Below are 15,741 nucleotides of genomic sequence, written 5' to 3' on the forward strand. Positions count from 1 at the left end.
CTCGTGTACGCTGTTTTCGGCGTATGTCTCTAAACGTAACGTGAGAGATGGCAGAAGCGCTGAATTCCTCGCCATCACTGCACCACTGCATATTATTGAAAGCTATCCAATGTCCCCCGACATCTCTTCCACCCACATTATCTGTCGAGGTATTCCACTGTCAGATGCCTGACGATAAATACAGGCCGACCATAAAGGCATTAATTCACTTTGACAACCGTGTTTCCTCACATACAATAAGCATTGCTGGTTATTACTTGCTTATCAAGGCCAATGGTGGCTGGTGTCGTGTAGGTGGTGACTGTAGTGTTGGCTAAAGATGTCTAAATGATGGCTAATCGTAGTTAATGTTGCTAAGTGATAGCCAATGATGGTGAATATTGGCCAATGCTGACTAATTTTCACTAATAATAACTATTTGCTGTTATAATACATACATCGTCTTCATTTATTCTCAGCTTAATAATGAAGGTGCGTGTGTTTATACCAACATTTTTTGTCGCACTCATGCAGGTTCGGTTCCATGCTGAGCCTGGGTGCTGTGTTCGGCTCTCTAGCTGGGGCGCTGATGGCGCAGCTAAGCGGTCGACGCCGGAGCCTCTATGTCGCAGGAATAGGCATGGTGGCATCCTGGCTCGTCATTGGCTGTTCGCGGAGCATGTACTACTACTGCGGTGCACGATTCTTCTGCGGCTTCTTGGCCGGAGTCGTCTCGATCGTTGTGCCTGCGCAAGTGGCAGAGATAGCACCGGTAATGCACCGCGGAATGCACGTGAGTCTGGCGCATATGACATGTCTCCGAGATAATAATAATAATATGTGGGGTTTAACGTCCCAAAACCAAGATATGATTATGAGAGACGCCGCAGTGGAGGGTTCCGGAAATTTCGACCACCTGGGGTTCTTTAAGGTGCACCTAAATCTAAGTACACGGGCCTCAAACATTTTCGCCTCCATCGAAAATGCAGCCGCCGCGGCTGGGATTCGATCCCGCGACCTTCGGGTCAGCAGTCGAGCGCCATAACCACTATACCACCGTGGCGGGGCATGTCTCCGAGATAAGTAGTGGAACGAACCCCCATTCCCACTCAATTGCAACAAGTAAAGAAAAAGGCGCAAAGAAACGTGGGCAGCTTGCACTAGTAATGCAAGGCTGGACAAACAGCGGAGCTTGTGACCAACCTAGATTATTAGCAAGGTGTTAGTTAACATGATTTTAATTAGCACGAATTCTCTAAGCAGAGACTAATTAGCATGGTCTTAATTATCAAGCTCCCTTCCCTCTCGCTTCCTGTTTTTTTTCCTCTTTCTATTTCTTTATCGCACTGTCCAGGGGCGTAGCCAGAATTTTTTTTTTTTTTTTGGGGGGGGGGGGGGGGGGAGGTTTCAGCCATACCTTATGTATGCTCGTGCATGCCTTTGTATGTGCGCGTGCATATATACGCAAGCGAAATTGAAACGTTTTTTTTGGGGGGGGGGGGGGGGTTGACTCCCCCCCCTTGGCTACGCCCCTGGCACTGTCTCTTTCTCTCCTTTCTCTTCCGTTTATTCGTTCCGTGCTTCTTTTCGTTTTCTTCAGAGTGCACACACATCTGTGATGCCAACCTGAGACAACGTTTTAACCCTAAAATTACGCCCGAAAATTCTCTAGATTGCAAGAAAGATCCCCAGATTGACTTTTATTGCCGTTATTCAGGCTAATTCACCTTGAACTAAGTATAAACACAGCTCACTCGTTGGCCCAATATTACTAAAAGTAAAGGGCATCATATTAGCAGCCAGCGAAGCTCATTTTTTTACATTTTCTGTAGAGTTACACGTAAAGGGCTTGCAGATGACGCCACTTGCTAGATAGACAGATTTTTCATGCCTCACCAAACGCAAAAATTATCCGTTGGTGTCGGTGTAGTCGGCATCAGCGCGAGTGAATAAAAAAATCATCACTAGATAACGCCCCCATGTGACGCCATCATGACGTAACTACGACGTCACATGATGACGTCATCACATGACATTCTCACTTTGTAAAAGGTGGGCTGATCACGGAGGCATTGCAAAATTAGATGACACTCAGAAAGCTTGCAATGCCTCTGATCTTGGAGGCAGTGCAGAACCGCGTTAGCTGCAAAAATATTTCGGAGGAGGGCGTGGGAGGATCAATACAATCGACTGAGAATAAAAACGCCGGGCCTGCGCTGAAACCGCAGCACAGTCACAGCGAAAGCTGGAAGAGCGGCGTTTATAGAGCCATTTGTAAGCTCTCTTGGCTCTACAATACAAGTACACTAGAAAGGTACCCACTACGCCATAAATCACAATTTTTGTGAAGTTGGGAAGCACCTACCAAGCCATTATTCGTCATTCTGCGAAGAGGCGAGGCCCCAGCTCCACGTCTGTAAGGCATTATGTGCACTTTGTTGACGCGACGACTGATGACGATGAAGAATTATGGCTCAGCCCTTTGTAATGGGTTGGAAGCTTTAAACGGCCCACCAGTTATGTAATTTGCATTGGGCGACGCCCGGTCGTTATTTCCCTCTCCCGTCATGCTGTATAACATACGTTGACGTGGGAGAGAGACGGGGGGGGGGGGTCGAAGAACTTTACTGAGACCCCGAGGAAATGGATCATGCGCTTATGGGCTTCCTTGACAACCAATGCAAGTGCACTTGCGAGGAACCCACTACGCTCTAAATCATTGTAATTTTACTGAGACCCCGAGGAAATTGATCATGCGCTTATGGGATTCCTTGGCAACCAATACAAGTGCACTTGCGAGGAACCCACTACGCTATAAATCGTAATTTTTGAGAAGTAGGGCAGCAGGCACTGTGCCATTATTCGTCATTCTACGGATAGCCGTGGTACCTGCTAAACGCATGTAAGGCATAATGCGCATTTTGTCGATGCTGTGCCTGATGACGACGAAGAATTATGGCAGAGCCCTTTGTAATGGGTTGGAAGCATTCAACAACCTACTCGTTGCGCAATTCGCGTTGTGTGACGCCTGGTTACAGAATTCCCGTTTGCGACGCTTGGTGCTTATTTTACTCTTCTACCACGCTATATTGCATATGCCAATGTGGTTGCTTCCCGACATGAAACCTGTATAGGACCTTTTTGCAAAGCAGTTTCAAGCACCGGCATGGCTCAGAGGTCGAATACTGGGATCCCACGCAGAGGGCCCAGGCTCGAACCTCGTTCCAACCTGGAATTATTTTCTTATTTCGTTTTTTTTCTTATTTCGAGCGATACTGGTTACGGACACCGGCGGCGGCGGCGGACAACTACGGCGCCAAACACGGCCGGTGAAATGAACTCATAACTGCTTTCGCTGTAAAAGAACATGGCTCTCGCTTTCAAATAGTCTTAGAGCGGAAACGACTCTATCAGTTCTTTTTTTTTAACACCTTTTATTCCAGGGTCCACCATGGCTCCACTGACACATTTCCGTCACGGATATGACGTAATATATAAAGACTAACAATATGCAAATAAAACACTAAAGAAAAATTACACCATCTCCCGCTAAAGGGGACCATGAGGTGCTGCGAAGCCGGAGCACTTGCACAATCGCGTTCCGCTGTCATTCGTTGGGCATGCTACCGACCTCGCGTCGTGGAATGCGAAGAGGAACACTACGCGCGTCGTGTCTTCCCTCTAGCCTGGCCGTTAATTCTCACAGGGTGAGCGGGGAACGCGGTCCAGAGGCGCGCGAGAAGGGGGCAGCGTAGGAGATGAGAGAAAGGGGAGGGGACGCGCATGCGCTGGAGCTCATCGCGGCATTGCACAGGAGAGAATTTCGGCATGTCGAGCCCGCATTTCAGAGGAGTCAACCGACGCAAGCGCTGGACAACGCGCGCAGCGCTCTACCCGTTTGAAGGAGAGGAGACTAGAGAAGGAGAGTAGCGCATGCCCGCGAGAGCAGAAGCGAGAACGAGGAGAAGCGCAAGCAGGTGCTGGGAAAGAAATGGAGAGAGTAACGCGCAGCTGTTAGAGAGAGGGAAGGAGGAGAGTTGCGCATGCGTAGTGTGAGTGCGGACGCCCAGGCCAAGGCCGCGGGACATACCCCCGAGCGAGAGATACTTCGCATCTAAAGGTTCCGTGACCGGAAGTCGAACTCACGACCTCTCGATCCCCAGCACGAAACGACTCCGGCACACACGGCACGTTCCTCGTCATACTAACGGCGTGCTATTTACATACACCATTTGTCGGTGGCGGTACTCAGATATCGGTGGTACATCAGCGTGTTTGCGTTATCACTAGCGAGGCGGTGCGCTTGAAAGGTCGTCTTTAAAGGGCGCTCTTTAAAGGTCATCCCCCCACGCGTTGAGATGAGCGTGCGGCTCTACAGGGCATGGTCGCTGGTGCGCGCGCGCTTATCTTGTACGTCTTGCGCTCTCACCGCAAGTTTGCGTTGAAGTTACAGAAGGTCGAAGCAAAAGACACTTCGCTCACTGCAGCGGCCGCTTTTGCGAAAGGAGCGCGCTGCTCACAAACAAATAAGTTACAATTGTGACAGTTCGTCATCTTCCTGTGTAAACTTCTGCGTTCGTTTCGTGCGTCCTCCGTTATATTTGACCAGCGCTCTTTAACTGTCGAGCTGTGGCAGTTAGATCGCGCTCGTCCTGTGTATGTTCTTTCCGTGCGTACTTTATGCTTGGGCACCGTGTTGCAAGTTTCGAGCTGCTTGCCGTTCTTCGCGTGAAATTACAACTTATTGCTATAGCATTCATTCCTTCGCCCTCGGGGCGAAACAATGAACAAGAAACGCTCAACTACGTCTGTGAAGGCACGTTTTACGTTCGTGTTATACCGATTCCTATGACAGAGGGATCAGCCATGTTTTTTTGTTTTTTTGCGTGGTCAACTAGCCTGTTTTGTGTTAGCTCTGATACACACGGGCTGTGCGTGAGGCTTGCGGCTTTGGGGCTCTAACCACAGGGCGCCGTGCACCAGCTGGCTGTCGCATTGGGCATACTGTACGTGTACTTCCTCGGCCGCTTTCTGGACTGGGAGTGGCTGGCTGTGCTCTGCGCGCCTCCTGCAGTTGCGTTGCTTCTTCTCACCAGATCTTTCGCGCTCGAATCTCCCCGCTGGATTCTGCAGATGGGCGACAGCTTGGGTGCTTTGAACACGCTTGCTGCTGCGCGAGCTTCCAAGTCGCAGGTGAGACTTGCTCATTGTTCGTTGCATTCTTGCCGACATCCACCAAAACTATACTCGGTTACAACCCAAGAAAAAAATGCCGCCTCCACCCACATTCATCGCCGTGCCTCCCCCAGATAACTTGCATTGGTGCTCCATCCAATAGCGCTTACTTATTTTCGTGACGTCAAGCACGCCTAGAGTGTTTCAGATAGTTGACTTTCCCATACAGACAAGCGTTTGTGCCGCTGGTTTAGGTCGGCAACTTGAACATCCTGGTAAGTTTAGTTGGAAATTCTGATATCGCTGCACAGTTAAACGTAACGTTTTAGGTAGTAACGACGAACCCCAACTCCTAAAGGGGTACTGACACAAAATTTCGTGGCTGAGATAGCCTGCTGGATCGATTCCCGTGTACGTGCGTGTACCATCTGCAAAATATCGACAGCGAATAAAGCTTGAAAGGTATTTTATATGAATTTTGAAGTTCGCGAGCGCGATCCAGCATTATATCCAGCCCCTGGTGCATTGACACCCTCGGAGGTGACCCGAGGTGACCCCCCTACTTCCCCTACGTAACCGTTGCAGCCGGTACAAGTTATGATGGCGTCGTAGCCGCCATTTCTGTTTTGACGCGCTTCCCGACGAATCGCTCCTCGCCAGCGGGTCAAACATGAAGTGATTCGCCACGTCGAAAATTCCTTTCATGCCCGCCACAAGAAAATCGTTGCCATCAGACGACGATGAGCCCGACGACGACAGACCGCGCGGAAATGCGTCACTGTTCTGTGTGCTCACGTGACCTAGCGTTTCACTCGCTAGGTGGTGATAGTTGCACCCGGCGGCTTGTCGTTTTTGGAGCTCTGTCAAACCGAAACTGAGGCTGTGGCAGTAATGAGGAGCTTGTAATTAATTATCTGTCGCGCGCTTCAGCAAACGATGTGCCGTGTTATGAATAACAGGCCCCCAGCAACACATTGCAGCAAGAAAACGCGGGGCGAAAATTTTTGTGTCAGGACTCCTTTATTATGCGTATAATTTACATTACCTGAGGAAAAAGCTACTCAAAAGTGCAATGAAACACTTCTACAAGTAATCATCGAATGGCTTAATAAAGGAGTTTACTGCCTTTAAATTGAGTGCTGCAAGTTTTTTTTTTTTTTTTTTTTTTTAGAATATGTCAAGTGCGAGCGGAGTCACAGAGATTTGTCGCACGGTTTAAGCGCTTCCTCCCTCCTTTCGTAATAGCGACAATGCCGAAAGCTGCGCAAAGGGGGGTGGGGGGTCGACAACTGGGGCAACAATTTACGTCCGCTCGTCAGCTCGCGTCATGCCCTTGAGCACTTTATTAACTTTTTTTTTTTCTACGAACGTACAGCTTGCTCTGAGTGTGATCACGAGCGAGCGCGCGGGCACGTCGCGGCGTCCCGCGGCGGCCGTGGTAACTGTGCGGCTCACGATACTCAAATCAGCCAATGGCTGTGGCCTTCTGGTTTTTTGGCGCGTTCATTTGGGTTTATGGCATCATTTGTCAAGAGAAGAGCCAGCGACTTCTAGATGACTTCGAGAATTAAATGTAAATTCCAGGCCGCGTGCTGCGCTATAATATTTGGCTCGCGTGTTCTCGGCAGCCTCGACTACCGATTGGCAGCGTTTTCTGTCGATGCTGAAAAAGTATTGCGAGGCCCCTTTTAAGATTCGAGCGGAAACCAGCTAGCACGACTGTCTTCCACAGGTGAATGGTAGGTGCTGTGGCTCTGTGGATGGAGGCTACATTTTTTCTGATGTTGTAAGCGAGTATATATAACAGTCCACTTTTGCTTATAAAATTTTATTAGAAGGGCTGTTGGTAACAGCGTACAAAACCCCCTTCCAGCGTTCGCGTGGCTTCTAGGGGCTTGTAGATGTTCGTAAATATTGTGGTAATATTTTTTGTAATTTGTTTACCCATAAAGCAAACATGTGAGGAGTTCTGGAATTTGGTCTGTATATTCATGTTTCGGTTCGATGCAGATTTTGTAACCTCTGCATGTGCGTGCGCGCCACTTGTACTTTTCCGGTAACTTGTAGCTTTTTGGGGCCATTGTTTCGTATTTTCGGGGCTTTGTATCCCAACGTGCTCTAACGCCAGTAATTGTGGCTGCAGTACCAGTAAACGAATAAACAGTATCATTTTCTTAGTAAATAATTCTGGTCAGTAATGACTCTTCTCGACAACGAATGGATCCATGTCAACGAACGAGAGAAATCGAATGGACCGAGGACCACTTTTTTGGTTAGGCATAGCCATGCGAAGCCAATAAATGCTATAGCCAAGAAAAAAGCATGGGAGTTTTATTTCAAGATATAGTTCAAGTACATTAATTATGATATAAATACAAACAAAAACGGGCAAGACACGGCTTGCGGCTGGTGTATGGGGACCAAACCGACAACCTTCGCATACGCGTGTTTCATATTACAAATAACTACTCCGGTGAGGAGCTCTTAACAGATTGAATGAGGTACATCATCGCTGATTTAATTAAATTTTTTGCCCCAAGATAATGTCACCCTTTCAGCATATCGCGTTGGAAATGTCGTTTCTTCTTTGCACTAAAACAGCGCCACAGCACGACGCGGAACTAGATTTCGACGGCACCACCTAGCGCTGCGCACACCGTCTCAGCAACATCTTGAGCCTCCTTCATTTCGTATCGCGTCCTGTAGAGCTGGTGTTTCATGATGATCTACGGTTATTTTTAGTCGCAAGCACCTTTGCCTCTCATCTAATCACTTTCATCGGCGAGATTACGTTCATAGGCGCTCTGAAATACGTGACATCGCGGACATCTATTCTCAGATTCATGCTTGCGTGCAATACCGTGGAAGCTGCGCGAGAATTTCGGTCATCGCAGCGTGCGTCTCAATTTCGTGGCCATGCAGCCTTCGTGTTACAAGTGTCTGCGTGAACACTGCGCCTTGCTGCGTACGAGATGCCGTGACGGGATACAAATGAGAAACCCGAGAGCAAAAGTAACTAAATGCAAGTTAGTTGAAAACAACGCATGAACAGCCGTCTACCGCGCTTCGTTAGTCAACAAGCTACGAAACATTTTAGTAATAAGATCTGGGGTTTAACTTCAACGGCAGCATGTTGCACACTATGTAACATTTGAAGGTGGGAGCCTGCTGCACAATTGGCAGTGCATCAAGCTATACAATCGGGGACCACACTCCCTGCAAGACATAACGGGGCGCAGTGGGAGACGCAAGTTAAATTGAATTACACATGGGTTTCATTAACGTTAAGTTACCTTGACATTGCCAGTTGATTGCATTGTTCCTGACCGTCCGCTGAAGCTCTCTGCACCTCATGTGGTTTTGCACGGCCTCCGTGATCGGCCCGACTTTGACCAATCGATGGTACCAACTGCTGAGCTCACGTGATCACGTCGTCGTATGACGTCACAATATTTTTTCGATTTGTGATGTCGTGATGACACCACTACAAGCCCTCCCCGGCCGCTCACTCGGAGAAGGCCACGTGGGTTTTTTGCACGGGTCTCGCGAAAGTTTCGAATTCTCGCGAAGCTTCACGAAATCTCGGTCTCATGTCTCGCGGAGGTGAGAGCAAACATAGCCACCTAAGGCTTTCGCCTTAATAAAAAAAAAACAATCTTAAGCGATAACTGCTACGAACACCCACAGTTTTCTTGGTGTGGACGTATACATACACTTAGTCGTGCCAACCTCCGCGGCGCTGCACGCTATGTACGAAACGGACCATATAGTATTTGTATTATCCGACGTTGCTAATGCGTTTGGTGCCAGGCTGTTCCCTGGGAACGGGATAGTTTCGGCTTGTGGCAGCAATTATCATGGTACATTGCACTTCAGGCCGATATCGAGTTCGACGCCATCCAGGCGGTGTTGCCAAAGTACAGGACGCCCGTTGCGCACTACCTGCTCGCTCTCCTGCTGATGGTGACGCAGCAGTTGAGCGGCATCAACAGCGTCATCATCAGCACCGTCAGCCTGGGTCCTGAATCAGACGTGAGCGCGCCATCCACTGATAGCGCCATACTTCTTGCTCTGCTGCAGGTGCGTTCACCTGCATGACCATTTGTGTGCTGAGTAATGCCCTCACTGACGTATTGTCCAGTATGTGCAATATGCAACAAGACCGAGAGGTCGAGCGCCTAGAAGGGGGCTCTTGGAGACTGGCTTTAACACCATTCGTAAAATTGTAGATTGTCACCATCACCTGGTAATAGTGTCAGTTATGAACGAACCCTCGCGTTGAAGGAGGCATGTTCCATGCAATATGGTAATTATTAAATTAGGTTGGTTGTGCTCGGTTAATGCGAGATCTAAGGAGACTGCTTTTGAGAGGTGTTCAAACCTTCGCAATATTCAGTGGGAGTCCAGTGTCTTGTGTTTTCGACGGGGAGTATCGTCGATGACCTCATACCGCGGTCGCTTTGTGACTTGCATATATACCCTAAGTGTCTCTCAGGGTGTCCTGGTATCTTGGAAAATGCATGACAAAGGACTATCTTTGTTGTAACTTTAGTAAATATCATAGCATTTTAGCTGTATTCGGTATTTCAAAAGTCGTAGTAAAATCCGATGTTTTATGAACGGTGCCCAAGACAAACTAACCCGGACGCTGCAGCTACACGCCTTGTATTAGATACAAGCAGCTCAGGCCCGTAGCCAGGGAAGGGGGGTGGGCGAGCCCTAGGTGCCCGGGTCCCTCCGAAATTTTGCTCAAGTAGGGGTTCTTACCAAAAATAATTAATGAAATAGGCGTTATTCTAAGATAGACGAGCTTTTCAGCAAGTGCCCCCCCCCCCCCCCCCCGGAAAAAATTCCTGCCTACGGGCCTGAAGCAGCTACACGCACTATCAAACTCACTCAGGTTTGCGTACAGCAACGCCTCCTCTAACTGCATGACTAGAACGTTGCTATCTTTTCCACAGAGGGCCGCCTGCCGGAGTCGATCACAGAGGCCACGCCTCCTACCGCGTGTTTCGACCAGGATCCATGGGAGGGCGCTCCCCACCGTGCCGCTTATTCACGTGACATAGCATTAGCAGCTGCTCGGAGGCAGGAGCGAGACCTGTGTCTTTGCAATGGAACGCCGCCAAAGGCGCTAGCCACTGTACCAAAAGCCGCACCAATGCCTGGAACGTGAGCCGCGTTTGCGGCTCACGTTCCAGGCCCTGTGTTACAGGAGACGTTGGCGTACACACAAGCTTGACAAAGCCCTCGACGGCATACGTCATATAGCCAAGTGATGGATCCGGTAGTAGGACACTTAACGTGGCTCACGGGATCACACGTGAAATAAACTGCATCCTCGAGGATGGCAGAGAAGGTCGCTGCAGTGAGTCAAAATATCAACTAATCAAGCGAAAGAGAGACATCTGCAGCGCAGGAAGACGCCTTTACCTCTCTAAGCAAGTCATGTAGTGTTTGTAGATGGAATGTGGTTTAGGGTGGCTATGTGCTATTCGTTAACTTCGCAAAACGAGATAAAGGAAGATAAAGCTGCTCTAAAGTAACGCACGCTTGACAAACTTTTTCTTGCGGCGTAATGAAGCCGTGCCTTCTGGCATATCAGTGGAGCACTTTTTAGAACAGAAAGCCCCGTTTACTAGAGTAACGCAGACAGACTCTGTTTGGCGAAACGATTTATTTTACAGGACAATAAAACTTTTTGGCAGTAGACCTTTTTCTGTACGTACAGTACTCCGCTATTGAAACGCTATACCCGGAGTCGGGACGGCGAGAATGACGGTGTGTGTGTGTGTGTGTGGGGGGGGGGGGCGCAGGGACGCGCTCCCTATCTTCACAAGGATCGGCTAACGGCTGATACCTTTGTAGGTGTGTACGTACTTTGTTTTCATCGCTGAGATTGCGTTGAAGCGATCGGCAACACGAAGGTCGCTTCGCTCGCTGCAGCGGCCGCGTTTCCTTACGCCAGCGTGTTCTAGAGTTTGCCAAGTTAGATGCTCAAGGAGTCAGTGCATGCCTTACCTCATATAACATTCCAATTTGTTGCTATATCATTCATTGTCCCGCCCTTGCAGCGAAACTCTGAGTTTCTTTTTCTTTTTTTTCGCCAGAAAACGCAATTCACGTGTGTCTTAAAAGTGATAAAGTACCTTTTGTTGGCATTCCGTGACCTCCGAGGCCTCCTGAACTCGGACGTCACGACGAAGAGGCACGCGTTCCAGCCGAGAGTCTCGTTATGCGCACACAAACCAAGTGGTAATTGCCTCTATTTTTTTTTCCAGTTTTGCTATAAAAAAAACGACTAATTTCGTGACCTATCGCTGACGCCTCTACTCGTAATTCAAATACCTTAAACTGCCTGAAACTGGGTTTTAGGCACTGCAAGATATTTCCTTGAAGTTGGCCTTTAGTGATTAAGCAGTCCGAATAAGTAAACTGCACGGTACAGGCTGCCCCGCATGCTTTAATTTATGTTTGTTCGAGCTAGCGAAAATCTACGCGGGAATATAGCGTACCATAGGTCGGCAAAAAAATGGAGATCACTCAGACTCGCTCAAGAAATATATTTTTCTCCGAGGGCTCACTGGGACACAGACTCTCCAAAATTTCCCTCAACCGGACTCACTCGGACTCAGAGTCACTAAACGTTTTCTCAGTCGGACTCACTCAGACTCAGGCTCACGACTTCATCTGAGTCTGAGGGAGTCTGAGCGAGTCGACTCGTGATTCCGTTGGCGTAATATTAGCTTCTTCGATCATGGTGTCAATCCTCTTTAACGCCAATATCTCCCATAATCAGTGCTCTGCGATACGCCTTTTTATCTTGTTCCTTCAAATACGAGTTATCATCATATATCGATCCAGTAAGAGCATTTTTATGAAATACGCGACTCACACGAAATATTTTTGTGAAGAACTTCGAATGAAAGAGTTTGCGGGGGGCGGTCATAGCACCCCTTCCCTTAACTCACGCCTCTGATCAATAAATATTGAGGTGGCGCTGAATGCTAGTGCGCTGAGATACGTGTGAATAGACTTGAGTATAAACGTAAGCCAATCTAAGGCTGATAGTAAGGCTGAAGATGAGTAGATATCACCATAAGTCGGCAACAAAAGGTGGAACTCACTAGGACTCACTCAAGAAATATATTTTTCGCTTAGGGCTTACTCGGACTCACAATCACCAATATTTTTTTTCAACTGAGCTCACTCGGACTCAACTGAGCTCACTCGGACTCAGACTCACTCAGCGTTTCCTCAACCAGACTCGCTCGGACGAAAATCACCAAAATATTACTCAACCGGACTCACTGTGGCTCACGGCCTGAGCTGAGTCCGAGTGAGTCTGAGTGAGTCGACTCATGCATGAGTGAGTTTACCGACCTATGTAGCGTACCGTGTGTTATCATCACTGCATTTCAGGCTGCGACGGCGCTGGTAGTCCTCCCGTTCGTCGACACCCTAGGACGTCGAACATTGCTGGCGGCTTCTGTGGCTGTATGCTGGGGTAGCATGACGTACTTGGGAATAATCTACTATACCTCAGGGCCAGATAGACCAGTGGTCATTGACGTGTGGACAGAGACGCCTCCTGAATATACAGAAGAACAGCTGGCCAGTCCGGACGTCGCCCCCGACACGCACAGAACACTCAAGTTTGCTTTAAAGGTAAGGAAGAATGCAGCGATCGGTTTAAGCTTGATCTCGAGAGGCAAGTCGCATATATCTACGTGTTCAACAACTATTTCGGGTCGTTTCCCATCTCAATAGTCACCGGGTTTGTAGCCGTCGTAAAGCAACACCACCTCAATACACCGTTTATTATGTGTGAATTCTCAGCGTGGAACAACATGGCGATTTGGCGAGCTCACATCATTCATGGTCATAGGAAAGCAGCAAAGAAGAGATGGCACTATAACGTTAGACAAGGGCAGGCTATTGGCAAAAAAAGTATTAGAAATGTACGCTTGTCACATAAACTACAACGCTAAACAGGAATCAGCAAAGGGGGCTATCATTTAGCACCAACGTATCGTTCAGCGCCTTGCCAACAGACACATAAAAGAAAAAAATATCACTTTACGTCCGCCAGGTTTTTAAATTCCTTCTTTTTAAAAGCAATTAGAGAATGGAATCAACTCCCAGAAGCGATAGGGAGTGTAACTAATAATAAAGTATTATTTTGTCTGTTATGCCCAGTGGCCCGTGTGGGATATACTTCAATGTTGTGTAATTCGCATGCTGTGCTATTTCGTTAGTAAATGGTAATTATTGTTGTACACTGAATTCTGTTATGTACTGCAATTCAGCAATGTGTTTAAAGTACGTCGACTCGCGAAATATGTACGATATATTACCATCGATTTGTCACTTGTCATTGTATTTTTTGTGGTATTCACCATTGTTATTACAGTTAAGTAACATGTTTGGAATTTGTAATCTTTGTATTTTACCCATCCCCTCTGCGTAATACCAACACGGCGTTGCAGGTATCTCTGTAAATAAACAAAAGAAACAATTAAACAAACGCATCAATGCCCTAGCTTATCAGTGGTGCGCCAGAAGTCGGGCTGCAACCTCAATATACAATGGTCAGACAGTAGTGCTGAGTTTAGAGCCTGAATCGTGTTTCGTAAATGTGTCGAATAGCAAATCTGTAACGCTTGTGAGTTCTAGCACAATAAATGGCCACCCGTTGCTGCCTCCCTTTGTACGCCGAAACGAGTAGAAAAGAAATCAGTCATTCACTGCGCACGAATTTTAGAATGCGGGAATGAGAAGCACAGACGAAGCTGGGTCTGACTTTTACCTTCTTTTATTTTTAAGCATGAAATGTTTTAGCTCCCTCTGTCGGCGGCCTTCGAGTTGCCTTGAGCCACGGTGCAAGAAATACTTATTTCTTGCACCGTGCCTTGAGCCAAATGCCACCGCCTTTATCCGGGAACTCACACCGGACATCGGTCATCCGGACATCGCTGCGCGAACGAAACGGGACATCCGGGCAATCGGCCCAAAAGTTTAAAAGAGTGCAGTCTTTGGCAGTCAACCCTTCGTATAGCACCGCGTTACATACACTTGCTACGGTGCAAACAAATGAAAAACTACATTGCTTCAGCGTTCTTCTGAGTGTTTGTTTACACTATCACAGAAGCTATAACTTCTTGTATGCTGAAATGCTACAACGTACAATAGCGACGTTACAAAGGCAGATAGGGCACCGTACACTTGTTCTTCTAAACGCCTGCGCCAAGCCTGTGCTCTTTTGAATGCCAGCAGTGAACAAGTAAACAGCGCGTCCAGAGGCAATCTTCGAGGCAGCGGTATCGCGGCGCTAGTTGAGAACTGACGGAGAACAAAAGAAGATGGCTTTCGCCTTCGAGTAGTCTTATGTGAATGCCTGAGAGACCGTGTGACTTTTATCACTACTCTCACGATAAGTGTTGTGAAAGGGATGCTGAACAAAATTTTCGCCGCCGAGATAAATGGCCCAATTGAAAGATTAGGTGCTGAAATTTGTTGAAACAACCTTCATTTCAGCCAGAGACTAGCAGAAAATAATGAATTTAATGCATTTTTCGCAAATTGGCGCGTCTAGCGGCCGCGCCGCGAACTAGAGAGGAAGTGACGCGAAGCCCGCCGGATACTGACTCGCCAAACGTGCTCGCTGCAAAATCGCTTACCAATCGACATCGCAAGCCGCCACCCGCTGCCGCGCGTCTCCCTCAAAACGTGTCTTCAGGTAGGAAGGCCGGGAAGGTGTTTTCCGTGCGTGTTCTCAACCGGCAGCCAACGACGCCATTGCCGCGCTCTCGGCCGTATATTTGTTTTCTCAAGCGGAGCTTGCGCCCACGTCTACGAATTTGCCGTCTGTGTTGTGTGCTGCTACCTAATGTGAACGGTGAAGCACCTGGCACAACGCAGAATGCCTCAACGCTGTTCTGCGCTAGGGTGTGCGAAAAGCAGCGTGGAGAGCGACAAGCTCTGTCATACCTTTCCGACAGAGCCGAAGTTTAAATTCGAAGGATATGGATTCGCACTGCGCGCCCATCGCAGCCAACATGGGTGCCTTCAAAGCGTGACTTTTAAATGCGAAGCATTTCTTAGCGAACTTCTGCGAGTTTGAGCGTATCTATCTAGCCGCCTACGACTTAAATTTGTGCTCTCCTGGCCGTTTCGTTAATCGGATGTATACCAAAATTGGTATAGAATAACATGACCGTATTATGAACATAAATGACAGGTCATAACACGAAAATCATGACATGCATGTCATGAACAGCATGATTTACATTCCGCGGCCTTGGGGCTCTTGCGGCCATTCCGTTAATTTCATATATACCAAAACTGGTATGACGTGACAAGAGTACATGGCGAACATAATGACAGGTCCTAACGTGCAAATCATGACACGCATGTCATGTGCGGCATGATTTACATGACATGGTGTCGGGGCGCTCGCGGCGTTTATTTGTGCTCCGAACACTTCGAGGATAGTGATTATGAGTTACTGTGTAAATTGCTGGTCCCGGCTGCCGACCCCCGTTGGGCTACGGCGGCTCGTCTGGCTCGTCGTCCTTGTTGTCGCTT

At 48.2% G+C, this 15,741-nt stretch overlaps 1 protein-coding gene across 1 annotated transcript in view; it reads left to right on the top strand.

Moving 5' to 3' along the window:
* The window catches only part of LOC119388868 (solute carrier family 2, facilitated glucose transporter member 8-like), a 36,488-nt gene that overhangs the window by 9,672 nt on the left and 11,075 nt on the right, over positions 1–15,741 (top strand). Inside the window, exons 4-6 of the mRNA XM_049415272.1 lie at positions 514–772; positions 4,948–5,172; positions 9,031–9,234. Of these exons, the coding sequence (XP_049271229.1) occupies positions 514–772; positions 4,948–5,172; positions 9,031–9,234 (688 nt within the window). The remainder of the gene's footprint in view (positions 1–513; positions 773–4,947; positions 5,173–9,030; positions 9,235–15,741) is intronic.

Source organism: Rhipicephalus sanguineus, chromosome 4 (assembly GCF_013339695.2).
Source record: "Rhipicephalus sanguineus isolate Rsan-2018 chromosome 4, BIME_Rsan_1.4, whole genome shotgun sequence".
Lineage (NCBI taxonomy): Eukaryota > Metazoa > Arthropoda > Arachnida > Ixodida > Ixodidae > Rhipicephalus > Rhipicephalus sanguineus.